At 42.6% G+C, this 19,237-nt stretch overlaps 1 protein-coding gene across 1 annotated transcript in view; it reads left to right on the top strand.

Annotated features, from left to right (window-relative positions):
* LOC133456763 (NT-3 growth factor receptor-like) overlaps nt 1-19,237 on the top strand; it is a 262,203-nt gene that overhangs the window by 196,411 nt on the left and 46,555 nt on the right. Inside the window, exon 10 of the mRNA XM_061735336.1 lies at nt 15,078-15,250. Coding sequence (XP_061591320.1) covers nt 15,078-15,250 — 173 coding nt within the window. The remainder of the gene's footprint in view (nt 1-15,077; nt 15,251-19,237) is intronic.

Raw genomic sequence — 19,237 nt, forward strand, 5'->3', positions numbered from 1 at the left:
TATTTCTCTAACTATGTTAGTGTGACTAGCGTGTTGTGTAACAGAGGAGAGCAGAAGCTGCAGGTGCAACACAAACCCATGAATACGTTTGCTTTATATGGTGTGAGATAATAAATAATAGGTGCTGCAGTTGATTATTAAAGGAAAAACAACGAGTGTAACCCCCTCAAGATTCTGTAGCATTCTTTTATATCCTGTTATAATAACAACAACAAATCAGCAAACTACGAGAAGTTGGTCATTCAGCCTTGACGCCTGGAAAGTCCCTCAACCTCCTCTACGGCATCCGTGATGGATTTCTGAGTTTCTAATATCCCACCAACGCATTCATGGATAAGATGTCTGAATTTGGGCTCCCATGTTTCTGTGATGGACTAATATATCATTTAAATCACCTGCAACCTTGAAGCGCTTGTTTCTCTCAGCTCGCTGCTCTGCATCGGCCAGTTGTGGCTTTGTTTCCTGCAAACAACACGATTCTTACGTGGAAATGTTTTCATCATAGACTACATTAGCTCATTTCCTTCTTAGCGCAGCCTGCAGATAACTCAAACGCTGGGGTTTACTGGGAAATTGCCGCAGCTTTCTACTGTTACAAGTAAAAGGCAGAATCAGAGCAGCCTGGGGATAGAGAAGCTCCAAGACTCTGTCAGGGCAACTAACTCATCGCTCCAAAAGATGATTTTACTGTAATAAAGGAAAATATAAATACACATTTAACACTTTATGATCGGATGGAGCGCCGGCGCTCCCGTTGGCATATTGATCTTCTACATGTATGTACAATTACAACCAAACAAAACAGAGCAATAATTCTTTCTGCATCTTAAACAGGAAGAGTTTCACTTCCATATCCTGCATTTAGTGTCCTAGAGTTTTAATCCATTAAATCGTTTGGAAAAATCACATAATAATCCAGTAAAAATACAGAAATCTTCATAATTGACATTGTGGGTTATTCATAGACCCGGTACGTGTTCACAGCTCGTCCTACGTTGACGTACGTCGACACGTACGTCACCAAAAAGATATATCTCAAAAACTAAAGTATGAATTCATTCCAAATCATTTCCTGTGGTTTGAAAGACTTCTGTTTTACTTTTTTACATTGACAGTTTTGAGGGATCCAGCTGTGGGATTTCTATATTTTTTTTTTTTTTAAATATGTGTAAAATTAAAAATCGATTTGCATTTATTTGGTAGATATTTGCACTTTTTAGCAATGTATTTAGTTAGTATGGACTTGTAACATCCAGATTATTAAAGATTGGCTTATATGGGTTGTTTCGATGCATAGCAAATAAAAATACTCCAAAAAATGGCAGAATAGCATGCAGAAATGTAAAAATATGCTTAGTTACTTAGTATACTTGTTCAGAAAGGGTTAAATACAACCAAGTTGGTGAAGATTTCCCTCCATATCAAAGCTTTCCTCTGCATTTTATGGTATGCGTTCTACCTCGTAGCTCAGGAAACTGACTACGTTTACATGCAGTCAAAATTTGGGTTATTGCTAATATTCCGGTTACTAAGACATTCAGAATATTCAGTTTACATGGTAATTAATCATTCGGGATATCTGGATCAAACCAGCGACGCACGGAGAACGTGATGACGCAATTACTGTCATTTCTGCTTCTTCTTCCTGTATCCAAATTCAAAACAAATGCTGCTTCACGCAACTTTTTGCCTTTCAGTTTCTGTTTTGCCCCGCCTGTGTCCCATCTGCCTGATTGTCTGCACCTGTGTCTCGTCGTGTCTCGTTATCCCCTGATATCTGGTCTTGTCATTCCCTTGTTCCCGGTCGGTCCGTACTGTTTTCCTTCCTCCATGTTTCCTGCCACGGTTTTCCTGCTCAAGTTTTTTGATCCCTGTTTTGTTACTTTTGATCCTGCCAAGCAGCGCTTTGTTTTTGTTTTGTGGAATAAATCCTGGTTTTTGCTACTCCTGCCTCCTGCTCTCCTGCGTTTGGGTCCACATCGAACACCAGTCGTGACACCTTCTTGTAAATCTTCTATCCCGGTACTTTCTACCGTCTACAAATGCAGAAATGTTCATATCCTTCATTACATTTATGAAGTGATTAGTCTCCTCCTGGTCTTGTGTTTCTCCGTGTTTAGAAGAACTTCCTGGAATCAAAAGACCAGGATTCCTTGTGAACAGAGCATGTGCAGAAAACACATTCCTGTTCCGTTTGATGGGGATATTCCGTTTGGCGTTTACATGACCCAATATTCAGTTTTAAAAGGAGTAACCCAGGAATATGAGCAAATTCGGGTTATTCAAAGGGGTTATTGGTGTTTACATGGCCGTGCAAATTCGGGTTATTGACAATATTCGGGTTTTAAAAGGGTTATTGATGCATGGAAACGCAGTCACTGAGTTCTCCCCAGAATCAGCTTCTCCTTCATTGTCTTGGTGTTCTGTTGAACTTCATCACCTTGTGTGTGGTTTTGGCATGTTCTTGTGCTCGACATCCCAACATCAACGTGCTTATACACCCCCTTCGTAGTCCAAGGACCACTCGTGGCGCTTTTACGACCCGGGCAGCTTTCTCTCTCACACACACATGAAATAGATCGATGATGTGATTAGCTCAGGGTTATAAATCTCCTCCAGAGCAAAGCGCTCTCCCTCCACATCGTACCAGTATAATAACCGGTAGGGACGGGCCCATGCCAGCCATACGTGGCATTAAGAAGTAAACAGAAACCTTACTGCGTCCTGGGAGGTCAGACATGATGACGAGTTGTCAGATTAATGGATTTACAACCCACATTTATGAGAGTGGCATAACTTGCATGTATATTGGCACTTGACGAAGCAAATCAATTAAAACAAGTCATAGACGTTATGGACGCAGTAATTATCAATATGATCTTCGTTTAACTGACACATGTTTAATTTGATGGGGTCGGGAGCCAGTGTTGTGCACGAACGAGTTCAAATGAACGCGTTCATTGAACACGTTCATTTCTGTGAGAACGTTGAACTGAATGCAACATATTTGCAAATAAAGAACTTGAACGTGAACTTGTTCATTCTGCAGATCATGAACTGGAATTTGAACTGTTCAGATTATGTGAGTTTCAGCTTCACTGTTTAGGTCCAATTATTACGGAATAATCCTCCTTCTCGTTTCACCAGCCGGCAGTGCGCACATTTTAAATACTCAACAAGACGACGACTTCACACTACATTACCCACAATGCAGTGCACACACTAGCATAGCAACGGGCACCAGCTCCATAGCAACGGTGGTCCGAGCCCGGTGCATCTTTACATGACCAGTGAAGAGAGAGACGATGCAGACGCAGATGATGATCTGCTTATCAATATCTGCAGGAATTTTACACACATCGTCTCCCAAAGAGTCCGACGCTAAAAATCTCACCTTTCTGTGCAAATTATGTCCATCTGCGCTGAGAAAACAAGTCTGAGTCAGTCAGTGTGAGAAAATATCTGCAAGTCCTTGATAATCAAACAAAGTCAGGAAATACCAAGAAGACCCAACATCCCCAAACGACCCCAGCCTGCAACAGGTAGACAAACTGATAATGGACGACATTGTTGGAGATTTACAGCCTCTGAGGAAAGTGGAAAAGTCACTAGGACAAGACATGATTGTACAGTGAACAGTTTTAGGATAGGGTGGCGTTTCATTCGTACTTATCAGCAAAAAATATTGAATTTGAACTAGTTCAAAGTGAAAATGGTGAACTATGAACGTGAACTATTCATTTTTAAACTATGTGAACTGAACTTTGAACTGGTTCATGAGAAGTAGGAACAACAATGTTGGGAGCCCTTAAAGCAGCACTATGTAACTTTTCCACCTTAATCTAATATTTCATCATCATCATTGTGATGGTACATCAACTTCCAACAGGTTTAATGAACCTCTGTCATGGTCTGAGGGGTCTGTATCACCTTCACTGGCACTATGTAACTTTGAGGAGCATGGTAGGAACCCTTCCACACTAAAAAACTACACATTTTTATGGCTTTGACTGCTTTACGGCATACGTCACTTCCCCCTCCTTCCCGATTCGCAGTCGAGACGAAAATGGGCGGGGCGTGGAGCGCAGCTCCGCAGAAGCTGGTAACCTGTTGCTGTGTTGTAGCTGCAGCAGCTCCACACAACAGACGTGGGGAAAAGATCGCTAATGGTTTAACTTTTCACCGGTTTCCTGCTCGGAGGCAGAACCACGCAGGCCAAGTATCTGATATAACAGAGTAAAAGAGTAAAATAGTCGTCGGCTCGCTTGGATCGCGGCTGTAACGACCAAACATAACCTTCCACAGTAAACCACAAACAAACACTCACACAGACCGGGTCGGATCAAAACACGGGTTTTATTCCCCACTTCTCCAGCTAAATGCAGTTGCTGGCCAGCTCTCTGCGGTGCGATTAACCCCAATCTTCAGATAAAACTAGTTTGTTGAGAAAAAGATATTAACTCTTATTTGTAGCTGCAGAGGAAAAAAATAATCTCACAAGGAAAACAAAAATATTGCTCACGCCTCGGAGCCTCTTCAGCATAATATAGCAGTCAAAAAAAGAAAACTTGGTGAAACAAAAAATTAGTTTTGAAAGTCCGTCCCGTCGAGAGTTTTCCGGCAGTACGCGCTGGTGCTCATGGGAAACGTAGTGTTCTTTCTGGTAAAACACTACCGATTTTGTCCAAAGGAGCCGCCAAACTCAACAAAAGCTGAAAGTTATATTGTGCTGCTTTAAACCTTGCTATCAACTAATTATATAAAAATACCGGAGTACCGGGGTGCCGGGCGTGGTGCAGCAGCGGCAGAGTGACGGGGTGGATCTTCTTTTTTTTTCAGAAAAAGATGAGCATTGTCACTGCGTGGTGGCTGATATCACAGAGCTCAACACTAAGCCGTGCTCGGCAGCAGCCAGTGTGAGGATAAAGAGCTGTACGAGTGAGAAGTAGGCTGCTCCTGAACCGCCGACTCAGCAGAACCCAACACAGGAAATAAAATTAGAAGTTAGAAATTAGAGTTCAGATGAAGGTGATGCAGTTTTTCATGTATTTCTTTTAAGAGGGGGAAAAAACTTTCGAAACACAGTACAATGTGCGTTTTCAGCCCAACACACGCCTGCATGTGACGGAGCAGAGGACGGCGCTGCAAAGACGCTTAAAGGTCAGCGAGGGGAAAATACATTTGCAGTGCGTTCCTGCAATTTATTGTCATCGAGCACTTTGAAGGTATTGTTTTGGAGGAATGCCCAGACAAAAAAAAAACATTTCCTTAAGAGTGCGGTTTGATTTAGTAATAGAGTTTTATGGCCATTATAGCTCTTCTGGCATATATCTCAACCATCTCCAGCACTTGAGTGAAAATGTAGAGCACGTACTGTACGAGTAAATGCATTTCCCTGCTAAGGTCATTCCATCTGTGATAATGTGAGCAGCAGACTGGAAAAGTAGGACTCAAGGCCGAGGACGTGAAGAGCGGCAACGGCGAATGTTCTCGATACTGATGAGGTGTCAAGAGTCTTTTCTTCTTCTTTTTTTTTCATTAAGCAAAGAGGCTGCAACAAGCCAATGTTTTTGCTGTTATTTATGTATTTTCTTGTTTTTTTTCCCCGATACCGGTCGCTTTAACTGACATCCCATCAACATTTGGTGTTTTTTATTGCGCTCTCTCCTCGTCAAGAGCACGAGGCGTCTCTGTGTTTCAGCTAGATCCATTTCTGTGTGCAGCGGCTGCACCGCAACCTTTATTTCTCAATCATTACAGCATTAGTGATCTCACAAAATACAATACTGGACAGATTTTGAAGACGACAGAAAAGCCACAAAGCATCGACGGTATTCTGAATTATGGGCAGAAAGGCCGTCTAGTCGAGACTCGCTGCAGGGTGGCAAAGGAAGGAAGGAAGGAAGGAAGGAAGGAAGGAAGGAAGGAAGGAAGGAAGGAAGGAAGGAAGGAAGGGAGGGAGGGAGGGAGGGAGGGAGGGAGGGAGGGAGGGAGGGAGGGAGGGAGGAAGGAAGGAAGGAAGGAAGGAAGGAAGGAAGGAAGGAAGGAAGGAAGGAAGGAAGGAAGGAAGGAAGGAAGGAAGGAAGGAAGGAAGGAGAGAGCAGGAGGAAAGAAGGAAGGAAGCAAAAAAGAATGAAGAAAGGAAGGAAGGAAGGAAGGGAGGGAGGGAGGGAGGGAGGGAGGGAGGAGGAAGGGAAGGAAGGAAGGAAGGAAGGAAGGAAGGAAGGAAGGAAGGAAGGAAGGAAGGAAGGAAGGAAGGAAGGAAGGAAGGAAGGAAGGAAGGAAGGAAGGAAGGAAGGAAGGAAGGAAGGAAGGAAGGAAGGAGAGAGCAGGAGGAAAGAAGGAAGGAAGCAAAAAAGAATGAAGAAAGGAAGGAAGGAAGGAAGAAAATAAGGAAGGGAGGAAGGAAAAATTAAAAGAAGGAAAGAAAGAAGGAAGGGAGGGAGAAAAGAGGAAGGGAAGAAGGAAGGAGAGAGCAGGAGGAAAGAAGGGAAAAAGAAGGGAAAAAGAAGGAAGGAAGGAAGGAAGGAAGGAAGGAAGGAAGGAAGGAAGGAAGGAAGGAAGGAAGGAAGGAAGGAAGGAAGGAAGGAAGGAAGGAAGGAAGGAAGTAAGGAAGTAAGTAAGTAAGTAAGTAAGTAAGTAAGTAAGTAAGTAAGTAAGTAAGTAAGTAAGTAAGTAAGTAAGTAAGTAAGTAAGTAAGTAAGTAAGTAAGTAAGTAAGTAAGTAAGTAAGTAAGTAAGTAAGTAAGTAAGTAAGTAAGTAAGTAAGTAAGTAAGTAAGTAAGTAAGTAAGTAAGTAAGTAAGTAAGTAAGTAAGTAAGTAAGTAAGTAAGTAAGTAAGTAAGTAAGTAAAGAGGAAGGGAATAAGGAAAGAAGGAAGGAAGGAAAGAGGAAGGGAATAAGGAAGGAAGGAAGGAAAGAGGAAGGGAATAAGGAAGGAAGGAAATAAGGAAGGGAAGAAGGAAGGAGAGAGCAGGAGGAAGGAAGGAAAAAAAGAAGGAAGGAAGGAAGGAAGGAAATAAGGAAGGGAAGAAGGAAGGAGAGAGCAGGAGGAAGGAAGGAAGGAAGGAAGGAAGGAAGGAAGGAAGGAAGGAAGGAAGGAAGGAAGGAAGGAAGGAAGGAAGGAAGGAAGGAAGGAAGGAAGGAAGGAAGGAAGGAAGGAACAGGAGAATCAGGTCATTTTGACCCAAAGACAGTTCAGTTTGGTTAAATAAATGAAACCGCTTTAAAAATGCCTTTAAATATTAAAAATCACTAAATTCTCAAGAGCAAGAAAACAAGCTCCTCATACCTGCCCATTTCTGCATCAGAACACGTTACACTCCGAATATCAAAGAGCCCGTTGGGCTCCAACAGTTTGCTTAACTTCACTTTTTCTTCAGCACCAATTATCAAAATCTACGTATTGGCAACTCTGCAGGGAAAAGTGTTCAAATCAAGTCCAACTAAATACAGTCCAGTTCAATCCAATTAGAATCTCTCTGAATAAATGCCATTGCAATCAAATCAAACCCAATTTGCTGTAATCATTTTCTAATCCAGTTCCTCCCAATTCAGTCTAATTGAGTCCAGTTGAGTTAAATTCATTATAATTCATTAAGTATAACGGCAGTCTCTAACAGGCGGCCGATGACAGCTCTTTAGAGGAGCGAACTTCACCAGCTCCACAACACAACACGGGCTTCCCTGCAGAACCGACACGGGTGCAATAAAGGACAATGATAATTCAAGACAAACGGCTCCCTGGGTGGCAAAGATGTAATCGTAGCCAACAATTCTTTCTTTTTCCCACCACTGTAAAGAGTAAAAAGTGATTGCAAAGCAGCAACAGGCATAAACGGTAAAAACTAAGACCATGTCCCCTGGCTATAACTGTCCCGCTAATGGCTTTGAAGCGGACTTTATAGCCCTTTGCGACGGAGATGGCATCGCTACAAAAAAGGAGGAAAAATGCCGTTATCGTCAGGCCATTTCCTGAAAATTCAACCCATGTTAAACTAGACTTAATAAAATCAAAACGGAAAACAGCATTCAAGGTAATTGGCAACCCGTCTAATAAGCGACGGAACACAAAAGCTAACAAAAAACAACATAAATGATCCTGGATGAGAAGCCGGTGTGCTTCCACCCCGGAAATTATAGGGACATTTGACTGCCTAATCTTTAAGAACAAAAGAAAGAAAAGGACAAATTCATTAGTCACAGGAAGTCACAGCAAGAATAATAGTCTGACACAGCCGTAATGTTACAATGATTATGTTGAAAAACACCGCTAATAATTGTGTACAAAGAGAAGCAAAACTGCCAAAGATAACTGATCTTATATAGTAAGAGCAGGATTTTTTTCCTGGGTGCGAAGTGCTCATCGTGCTCGTGTGCCGCTGATAAAACACCCACGCAGCAATTTAAGCTAAACAGTCACTCCGTGAGGGAAACAGAAGACGAGCTGCCATGTGTAATTAGGGGATGGAGAACATCCAGGGAGAGTTTGATCACCGATCTATCATGCAGGGCTCATGGTGACATCAGTTCTGCAGGAGCGAGGTACACGGCTTTATGCCGCCGTGTGACTGCAACCGGACCCTGATGAGCTTCCTGTTTCTACTGGGGGAAGACCGGGATTAAAGGTCTCCGTCTCTAGATGGATTTCCATCAATTGGAAAATTAGGAAAAAGAACAAAAAAACATTTGCACGTGCCTTATCATGTTAAGCCTGAATTACTGCATTTTTTTAGCCTAAATGTGTGACCTAAATGTGTACTAGTCTGTGCATATCAATAAATATATGTGCAATGATGCGTGTCTGTTGTTCGATACAACTGATCAGACCAAGCGCAGACACAAGCTGCTCTGATCCAGACGGTGGAGTTGGAACAAACTGTCACACAATGTCGAGAGAACGAGACAGATTCAGGAAATTTCCATCAGGGGATGAAAAAACAACAAAACTAAAGAAAATGGAAGAGTTTAATGCCTCTCTGAAAGGCTCGTTTGATAAATTTGTTACAAAAATCACCGATCCGACCGGGTCTCAAGCAGCCGTGGGCCCCGCGTCGAGGCAAGAGATGATGATGAGGCAGGGGAAGGTATCCAGTATTTTGATAATTGGAGAGTTAAAATTAGACACCCGATCCGACCCGAAAAACCCAAAAATTTTGCGCGTGCTCGCTACGCTCACGTGTGAGGGCCCCCTCGGCCATTTCGCACAGGGCCTCGCAAATCTCCCAGACGGCTCTGGCCGTAGGCTCTACGTTTGTGTAACGCGGAACCATAAATCAGCCTTTAGGCATTTAACTGACGCTGTTGTAAACCAATTAAGCGAGCCAGAGCCTTGGTATTAGCCAATCAGAAACAGAGGAGGGTGTGTTGGATCAAGGCGGTGTCTGGGGGAGCAGTCGGCCCGTCGCCCTCCTCTCCCTGCCGCAGGAGGCGCAGCGGCCCGGCCCGCCTCGCGGGGCTTTCGTCCAGCGGCGTTCGCGGGGACCCGTTCGCGCCTCGGCTGGTGCCTAGCAGCTAAACTTAGAACTGGTGCGGTCTGGACCAGGGGAATCCTGGTCCAGACCGTGACTGTTGAATTAAAACAAAGCATCGCAAAGGCCTTTAGTTTAGTTTATTTGCATATAAAACAGAACCTGTATAAACAGTAAAAACAATGGTCAAATTAAACATTGTGCAGGAGAGGTGGAAGCCAAAAAGGCTTATGAAAATGCCTCCCCTTTATAAAACAAACATAACAGCAGCAGTACTGACTTCAAAGCAAAAACACAATATAGAAATGCATAATATAAAACAGTAAAAGAAAAAGACAATTTATCATGAAAAAGTAGTTTCTCATAATAGGTGCAGTGCATAGATGGCAGGGGAATATGAACTGGCCTGAAAAAACATTTCAGCCAAAATTATTTTTTTTTTCGTTTAATCCTTGGGAAGACCGAGCCTTTATTATAACAATTCTTAAACTCCTCCCAGATCTAACCAAAGGCGAGGCATCATTTACCACTTGTGTCTGGTAATCAGGGAAGACCATGGTTGAAAGCCTCACACAGACAAGCTTTAATATATAAGGAGGTGAAAGACGAAAATACAAGTCAAAAAAACAAAAACACGGCTCCTAAACTGTAACACCTTCACCGGGATTGCAGGCAGCAGCGTAGCCCGGCACACCAGAGACCTGAGAGGGAAAATAGCATTATTAAGCCTAATAAAGCCTAATAAACCTGACACTGGCCCCACCAGTGAAGGGTAAAAGGACTGCGCTTTGCAGGAGTGAGAGTGTGATTCTGGTAGCTATGTGGACTCAATATATACAGTTGTGTGAAAAAGTGTTGGCCCCCTTCCTGATTTCTTATTTTTTTGCACGTTTGTCGCACTTGAATGTTTCAGATCATCAAACAACTTTAAATATTAGACAAAGATAACACAAGTAAACACAAAATGCAGTTTTTGTTATTAAGGGGAGAAAAATCCAAACCTACATAGCCCTGTGTGAAAAAATGATTGCCCCCCCCCTGTTAAAACATGAATTATCTGTGGTTTATCACATCTTTGGAAAGCTGATTTCAGTTTCTCCAGCCACACCCAGGCCTGATTACTGATTACTGACACACCTGTTCTCAATCAAGAAATCACTTAAAGAGCATATTGCAGGTTAGAATTTTTTCAAAAATGATACCTGACCTTATGTGAAAATGACTATGTGAGAAGTTAATGTAGGATTTAATATGTTTTACAAGACATAAGGGCACGTATTCAGAGGAAAAAGTGGCTGATTTTAGCAAAGCTCGTACAAACGCTTTTTTTTTCGAACACCGCGTCATATGACGTAGCACTGGGGAGACGTCTCCACTAGAGTACTATAGTACTAGTACTCTAGTCTCCACAACTGCCCCATCTGACTGCCCAGACCCCGTACACAAGTAGCCGGGTATCTGCTAAACCCAAGATATTTTCCTACGTTTGGACCTGTCATCCACATGAAAACGCAAATAAACTAATGTTTAAAAAAACTCCGGGCAAAGTGAAGATTTTTGAAAACTCTGTTTATGTACATGCGTGTAGACAGAGACAGAGAGCAGTTCTGCGTTTTCCAACGTCACATTATGCTCCAAAACAACAACAAATCTGCTCTGAGTCTGACGTCTAACGTGCGATCCAGAACTGCAGATGATCCACCGTCTGTCCTCCAAGCTATTTATTAAATAAATGGTCTCTGCTCTTGACACCGTTACACCGACGCGGAGCCTACGCCGTAGGGTACGCGGCGACGCGCAGCAGGGCTGCAGCTGGGCTTCGTCGATTAACGCGGCAGCTCCGCGGCGGACACGGGGAGACTGGAGCTCGTTACCCGAGAATGAGGCGCCGCTCCCGGGGAGCTGCGCCGCAGAGGCGGCCCGGAGGCCGGATGACCAGATGATCTACAGGTTTGGAATGCTTATAAATGTGGTTGAAAACGCAGATCTTCGTTTATGTGTGGAAGGTTTTTTTTTTTTTTAACAACGATGTAATGTGGATACTCATTTTTTATAAACGAAGGGGGGGAAATACGGGGAAATATTCGGTTTTAAAAATACCCGGCTATTTCGGATGCTTTTAATCAGAAAAAAGAGAAGATAATAAGCCTGTTTTCTGTTTAGAAAGTACAAACGTAGACAGATTACAAGTACTCACCCGTTTTTAAGGAGTTATTTTCGGAGTTTCTTTCAGGAGCACGGAGCAGGAGTGCTGCAGTGAATAAAGGCGGATTTATGGTTCCGCGTAAAATCGACGGCGTAGCCTACGGTGTAGGATACGCGGCGCACGCAGCGTTCTGTGCGTCGCCGCGTAACCTACGCCGTAGGGTCTGTGTTGGTGTAACGCAGACCCATAAATCAGCCTTTTAAAAGGCGAGTTTCAGCTGTCAATCAAAAGAACGTGGGGGGCCTAACGGGTTGGTAATTATAAGGCCGTGGCCCGTCATATTGGTGTGAATACACATTCACAACCTCTTCAGTGTCACAACTAATATTAAGATCCATTATTTTTCCTATTGTTGAATTCACCGCACTCCCTCCCGCTACGTCACTTCCGGTTCAACTTTTTCAGATGCGGAAGTAAAATACTCTCACAAAAACAACTCCAGAGGTCACTGTAGTATATATTTATGCGTATTTCAATGAAAATTCAGTTCCTACATTATTTTCCTACACATTGATTCACAGGGGTCTCCAACCTGCAATATGCTCTTTAAATAGGACCTGCCTGACAAAATGAAGTCGACCAAAAGATTCTCAAAAGCTAGACATCATGCTGCGATCCAAAGACATTCAAGAACAAATGAGAAACAAAGTAATTGAGATCTATCAGTTTGGAAAAGGTTACAAAGCCATTTGTAAAGCTTTGGGTTTATTTGCAGCGTTTCTTTAATTTTCAGCAATGGCGGGTCTCAGCCACCGTAGTAAAGACCCCAGAACAACATCAGAGACCTGCAGGCCTCACCTGCCTCCATTAAGGTCACTGTTCATGACTCCACCATACGAAAGAGACGGGGAAAAACGGCCTGCATGACAGAGTGTCTGGACGAAAACCACTGCTGAGCAAAAACAACATAAAGACTCGTCTCAGTTTTGCCAGAAAACATCTTGATGATCCCCAAGACTTTTGGGGAAATACTCTGTGGACTGACGAGACAAAACTTTTTGGAAGGTGTATGTCCCATTACATCTGCCGTAAAAGTAACACCGTGTCCTAACTGCATGCCACGCGAGCGAGCGTCAGCGACAAAAACAATTCCATTGCTTTATTTTCTATTGGACTGTCCTAACTGGCTGCGAGCGACACAGCGCAAGGTTTTGAGCTGAACATTTGTCTGCTTGACGCTCTGCTTCTATTTTCTTCCTGTCGCTCGCGTTGAAAGCCGGTTGAAAGCGCTGTAGGAAACAGTCATTTCAATACAAGAACCTCAATAAAGTGGCAGCTGCTGGAGGGAGAAGGGACAGAGAGCTGGAAGGTTCTGATAAGATAATAAGATAATATATAATAGTAAGATAATAATAAGATAATATTTCTTTCTGCCACTTTATTGAGGTTTTTGTAGTGAAATGAGGAGGAATCATAGAGTTTCCTACAGCGCTTTCAACCGGCTTTCAACGCGAGCGACAGGAAGAAAATAGAAGAACATTTAAATATCACAATATCAAGCTTGTTTTCTGTTTAGAAAGTACAAACGTAGGAAGATTACAAGTACTCACTCATCTTTTACTTGTCTCTTTACTCTTTTAGGAGTTATTTTAGGGGTTTCTTTCAGGAGTGCACGGGCTGGTGGTGCGGTGAATAAAGGCTGATTTATGGTTCCGCGTAAAATCGACGGCGTAGCCTACGGCGTAGGGTACGCGGCGACGCGCACCGAACTGTGCGCGTCACCGCGTAACCTACGCCGTAGGGTCTGCGTTGGTGTAACGCGGAACCATAAATCAGCCTTTTAAAAAGCTAGTTTCAGCTGTCAATCAAAATAACGCGGGGACCCATAACGCTTTCAGTGTTTCAGGACACTGAGCGTCCGATGCCACGCAGTGCGACGCGAGTGTCGGACGCTCCTGTGCAGTTAGGACAGGCTGTAACACAGCATTTCAGAAGAGGAACATCATACCAACAGTAAAACACGGTGGTGGTAGTGTGATGGTCTGGGGCTGTTCTGCTGCTTCAGGACCTGGAAAGCTTGCTGTGGTAAATGGAACCACAAACTCTGCTCTCTACCAAAGAATCCTGAAGGAGAATGTCCAGCCATCTGTTGGTGACCATCATCATGAAACAAGTCAAATCTATCTATATGGAAACTCCTGGCTGAGAAAAGCTTCAGCATCTCTCTGCATCAGCAGACCAATCAATGCGGAGGTGTGCTGATGTTTAAGAGACTTTGATTAGGTTAGTCTTGCGTGCTGATTAGCATCAGAAGTACTTGGAGCCTCCGTGTCCACAGCAACTATAACGGTCGTCCTGCTGCTCGGCCGTTTTACTCAGATTACTCTGTTACTAATTGATACAAACGTGGACATAAATAACAAGAGGTGCAATGAAAAGAGCACAGGCGTGAGAAAAGCCCAAAGTGATTAAGAACTTTGTCTGTTCCTTTCAATATCAATAAGTAACATGGTTGATTTGCAAGTTTATTATTCTTTATTTCATTCATTAAAAGAAAAACAAAACAGTTTAATATAATTACAACAAATCTCTTTCCTTGAATGGAAGGGAACAGAAAGAAGACTAAGCTTGTTTTATCTGTCCCTTTTTCCTAGGAAATCAAATTTCAATTAATGTTATAATAAAAAAGAACAAATTACAAATTAAGCAATTAAAAAAAAACACTTTCAAATAAACGTATTTATAAAAAAAAAAAAAACTACACAAAATAGCTGTCGTCAAACACAGATAGTCGTATCCTTTTTTTATTCAAAGAAAATAAATATGACAATGGTGCTAAAAATAGACACAAAAAAAGAAAACCCACCTAACTTAACAATTATCATGATATTTCTTCATCAAACTGGCTTTTATTGTTCTTTTAAATGTAATGTTTGATTTGCATTCTTTGGCTTCTGTATCCAGATTGTTCCATAAACTGAAACCTTTTACAGAAACACAACGTTCCATTAATTTTGTCCTGAATTTTGTTTTTTTTAAAGACCTCAGTTCCTTTTAAGTTGTACTTATTTTCTCTTTTTTAAATTTTTCTCTGTATATTGATTGGCAAAGTTTTCTTATGAGTTTTCCACATAATTTGCAGAATTCTGTGGTTCCACTAATTCAAGAAATTTCTACAATTTTAACTGAAGGAATAATGGATTTGAAGGATGACTATATTGTTTTCTACTAATTATTCTTATGGCCTTTTTTTTGTAAAATGAAAATAGACTAAGTAATTGATGGTAAGAAATTAAAGAGCTTATTTTTTCTACATTAACCTTTTCCCAAAAGGCTTTTTTACCAAAAGATGAGTTGAATTTCCTCCACATTGCTACTGAGACAAACCTTTCAGCACATCGCCATCCCTTCTTCTTCTTCTTCTTCTCCCTTTGTAAATCTGACTTTCTCTTTCCCTTCCAGACGCTGAAAGACCCCAACCTGTCGGCCAGGAAGGATTTCCAGCGGGAGGCGGAGCTGCTGACCAACCTGCAGCACGACCACATCGTCAAGTTCTACGGCGTGTGCGTGGACGGAGATCCGCTCATCATGGTGTTCGAGTACATGAAGCACGGTGACCTCAACAAGTTCCTGAGGTCAGTGTTGCACCTCCTTCACGCTCAGAGTGGCGGCTGTCGTCAGCGCTGGCGAGACCGATGAGATAATCAATAAAAACGAGACAAAACCGTATCACACTCGGAGCTTAATAACACCAGAAATTTAGGCCAGAGAAACCAGGGCTCGGGTCATTTTCACTCCGTTCGGACTCAGACTTAGACTTATTGGCATTTTGGAAACGTAAAAAAGTCCATTATGGGTCAAAAGACTCAAATTGACATTTAAAATTCCTGCTGTTGATTCCTGCTGTCCGTTTTCACAGCCGTCAGCGTTCATAAATATGTGTATGATGGCGCTTTCATTCCATATTAGCAGTACTGGAGTTGAGGGGGGATGAGGGGGGATGGCCCCTGAAATAAAAACGGTCCAAATCATCCCCCCTGTAAAACTGCCATCCCTCCTTTCCATCCCTTATGTCATTTCATCAATGAATGTGGTTTTACTGCTATTTCAACATTTAGAGTCATCACCAGAAAAATAACACCAGAAAAATAACTTATTTGACAATTTTCAACTGTTTCAAGTAAATTTTCACTTGAAATAAGTAGAAAAATCTGCCAGTGGAACAAGATTTATCTTCTCATTACAAGATAAAAAAAAACTGGTTCCACTGGCAGATTTTTCTACTTATTTCAAGTGAAAATCTACTTGAAACAGCTGAAAATTGTTGTTTTTTACAGTGACGACTCTTGTTTTAAGTGTAATAAGATTTTTTTTAACTAAAATGAGACATTTTAACTAGAAATAAGACAAATATTCTTGTTAAGATTGTGAGTTTTTGCAGTGATCCATGTTACTTATCCTGTGAAGGACAGAGTCATATTGATAAGTTCAGAAAAGTGTTTTTTATTGTTGTGTTTTGATGTATTTGATGTAAGCCCAGTGGATATTTAAAGCTTACAGAAGGCTGCATTTAACTGCTGCTATGTCATTCCTGCAGTATTTCTGCAGGTGTTTTGGTCACTGCTATTATTTGTAATATATTATATTATTTGTAATCAGCACAAATTATCTGTCCCCATATGATAAAATCCCCCATCCCCCCTGATTCTTTTTTTACAACTCGAGTACTGCGTATTAGTCAATGTTGTAGAGAAAGAATTGACCTCAAATGGACAGTAAAAGCAACACGGTGCTTCAACGGCAGCACATTCTGGCTTTTCTGGAGATGATGTCAGTGCGTTGAAGAGGAGTCGCAGATGGAAGTGTGTCATGACAGCAGCTGTGTGTGTGTGTGTGTGTGTGTGTGTGTGTGTGTGTGTGTGTGTGTGTGTGTGTGTGTGTGTGTGTGTGTGTGTGTGTGTGTGTGTGTGTGTGTGTGTGTGTGTGTGTGTGTGTGTGTGTGTGTGTGGTCTTTCTTGTTTCTGAAATGTGAGCGGTGGATGAAAAGATGACAGGTTATGATGGAGTGCGAGTGTGTGCAGACTTGCGGGAGGATCTTCTGTTGGGAAATCATTCCTGAAATGAAAGGCAAAGTCGCGAATGATGAAATTCTTTCATGCTAGGTGCAAGACCAGCTGACTCTGGTTCTGCCGGTCCTTTTGGTCACATTTAAAACATGAGCCACGCAGGGAATCAAAGGGAGGGAATACGGGACGCACAGGTCGCACTCGGTCCTGGGATAAATGCAGGTCAGCCTGCGCTTAACTGGCCCAACGCTGGACGGCAGAGACGGAAGGCACGATCTGAGAACAAGCGGCACAAATTCCTGCACACCAGAGCTGAACTATCACACGGGAGAAACTTAAATGACGCTATTTTAATCTATAAAATCTTTCATGGCCAGGCACCACCCCCACTACGAGAATTTGTGAAAAGAAACTCAAACAGATGAACCAGAGCTGGAAGAAGAAGGGATGGCAATGTGCTGAAAGATTTGTTAGATGCGACTGTAGAGTTCCTTTTAGAAAAAGTGTTTTTAGTCAAGCCACGTTTTGGCTTCATGCCTCTCACACCTGGAATGCAACACCAACGATACGTGAACTTCCCATTCTGACCTCCTTCACCAAACATTTAAAATCAATAAAGTTCTTATTTTTGCCGTCTGAGAAAATTGAATATATTATATTTGGTGCCTAACTGTTTCTCAAGTATATTAGTGCGTGTGTGAATGAATAAATGAGACGTAAAACGTACATTTCTTTGTAGAAAGGCACTTTATGAAAATAAGTCCATTTACTTGTATTAGTTTACAGCGCAGTCTTGAACATCCAATATGGCGGCGACGTTGACGTATCAGCAGCTCCATGGGGCGTCTATGTATATATGTCTATGGTCTCAACTACGTCCGCCTTACAATAACAACACACACAGGGCGCACTGCGCTATAGGGCGCACCGCACATTTTGAAAAAAAAATAAGACGTTTATATGCGCCTTATGGTCGTGAAAATACGGTATGTATGTTTTATGTTTGTTCCCTTGTTTGATTGTATTGTTTGACTGAATTGTTTTTGTGTTTTCTGTGGGGAGTGCGGGTGGAAACTACGGTAGCATTTCTGCTAAAACCCCGTGTATTTACACTGCTTAATGTAGAGTTCATTAATATGCATTGTCCCGTCTAAAATAAACTTAAGCTTAAAGCAGAGAAAGCTGGGAAATGGAGACGGAGAGCAGCCCAGGACAGTGTGGGAGTCTCTTCCCTGTTCCCTGGTCTGTAATCACGGTGACAGGGAATGATGAGAGCAAGAGAAATGAGTTCCCCATAGTCAACAGGAAACCTGCCGTCAACCTGCACTTTTAAATGAACAGCTCACAAAACCTCCACGATATTCTAGAGCCTCTAGAGTTTTTAGAAAGACCCCCCCAAAAAAAACTAATAATAATAAAATGAAAACTTGCTCCGGAGCAGTAGAATTAATCACGCCGTTGCAGATGCACAATGCTTTATCAATGCAATTAAAACAGGCTGGGCGCTCGCGGGGTGTACGCACATTTTTTATATTTCTCTCTTCCTCTATTTACCATGCTAATGATTTTGAACAAGTAGGAAAAAAAAACTAAACAGACACCAATAGTAAGGATAAAGGTTCATTATGGCTGTAAGGAGCTTTGGTGAAGGGGCGGTTCTGTGCAGCATCCTGCTGCGCTGGAGACACTTCACACATCGTTATCAGCAGACGCTCCAAAAAACTCCTCCTCACCTGGAAATTCAGTTTCAGCAATTTTCAGGAATTCCAGTATCTCCCTTCTGACCGTATAAAATATATAAAAGGTATAAATCAGAATCAGAATCAGAATCAGAAAAAGCTTTATTGCCAAGTCAGACATAAATCAGGCGAGAGAACTTGACTCCGGTTCACACCGATGGCACCATTAATACGGACGCCATTTTTTAGAGGAAGGATGACACTGGGATGGAGGAGGAGGAAAAAAAGGCAGCTTCACACTGTGTATTAATACCTAGTGTCAAGGTACAAAAAAACACCTGAGGAGGGGGGGTGGGCGGGTGAGGGGTTGGGGTCGGGGGGGCCCCGGCACATCCAAGTGAGGGCCGCGGCTTTGTGGCGCTCGAAACCCGGAGACTGTTGGGGGGGGCTGATAAGAGGGAGGGGCCGAGGACGGCGTTGAGTTGAGGGAGGTGTGGTTATCAGTAAGTGTATGTGAAGCGATGAGACCGTGAACTTCACTAAGAGCTGCTCCTCAGCCAATGTCCTTGATGTTATCAGGCGGCTCGGTACAGTTCTGAAAACAGTCCACAGATGTTTGTGGGAGGGGAAGGTTAGTGGGGGCAGAGTCATCTTGCTTACATTCCACCAGGAAGATTGTGACCAGAGCGATCGGCCAAAACCGCCCTGTCAAGGCCAGATTATAGAATCAACAATTGCAAAAACAGGCAGCCTCAGTAATTTTCCGTCTGCCTTCAGTCTCTGGTTCATCAATGGCGACTCCAATCAGACGAATTTGTGATCAATTTCCGCCAAGCCGAGCTTCCAACTTCTCCAAGGTGTTATCCATCCTGCCAAT

The sequence above is a fragment of the Cololabis saira genome, chromosome 2 (genome assembly GCF_033807715.1).
Source record: "Cololabis saira isolate AMF1-May2022 chromosome 2, fColSai1.1, whole genome shotgun sequence".
NCBI classification, from domain to species: Eukaryota; Metazoa; Chordata; class Actinopteri; order Beloniformes; family Belonidae; genus Cololabis; species Cololabis saira.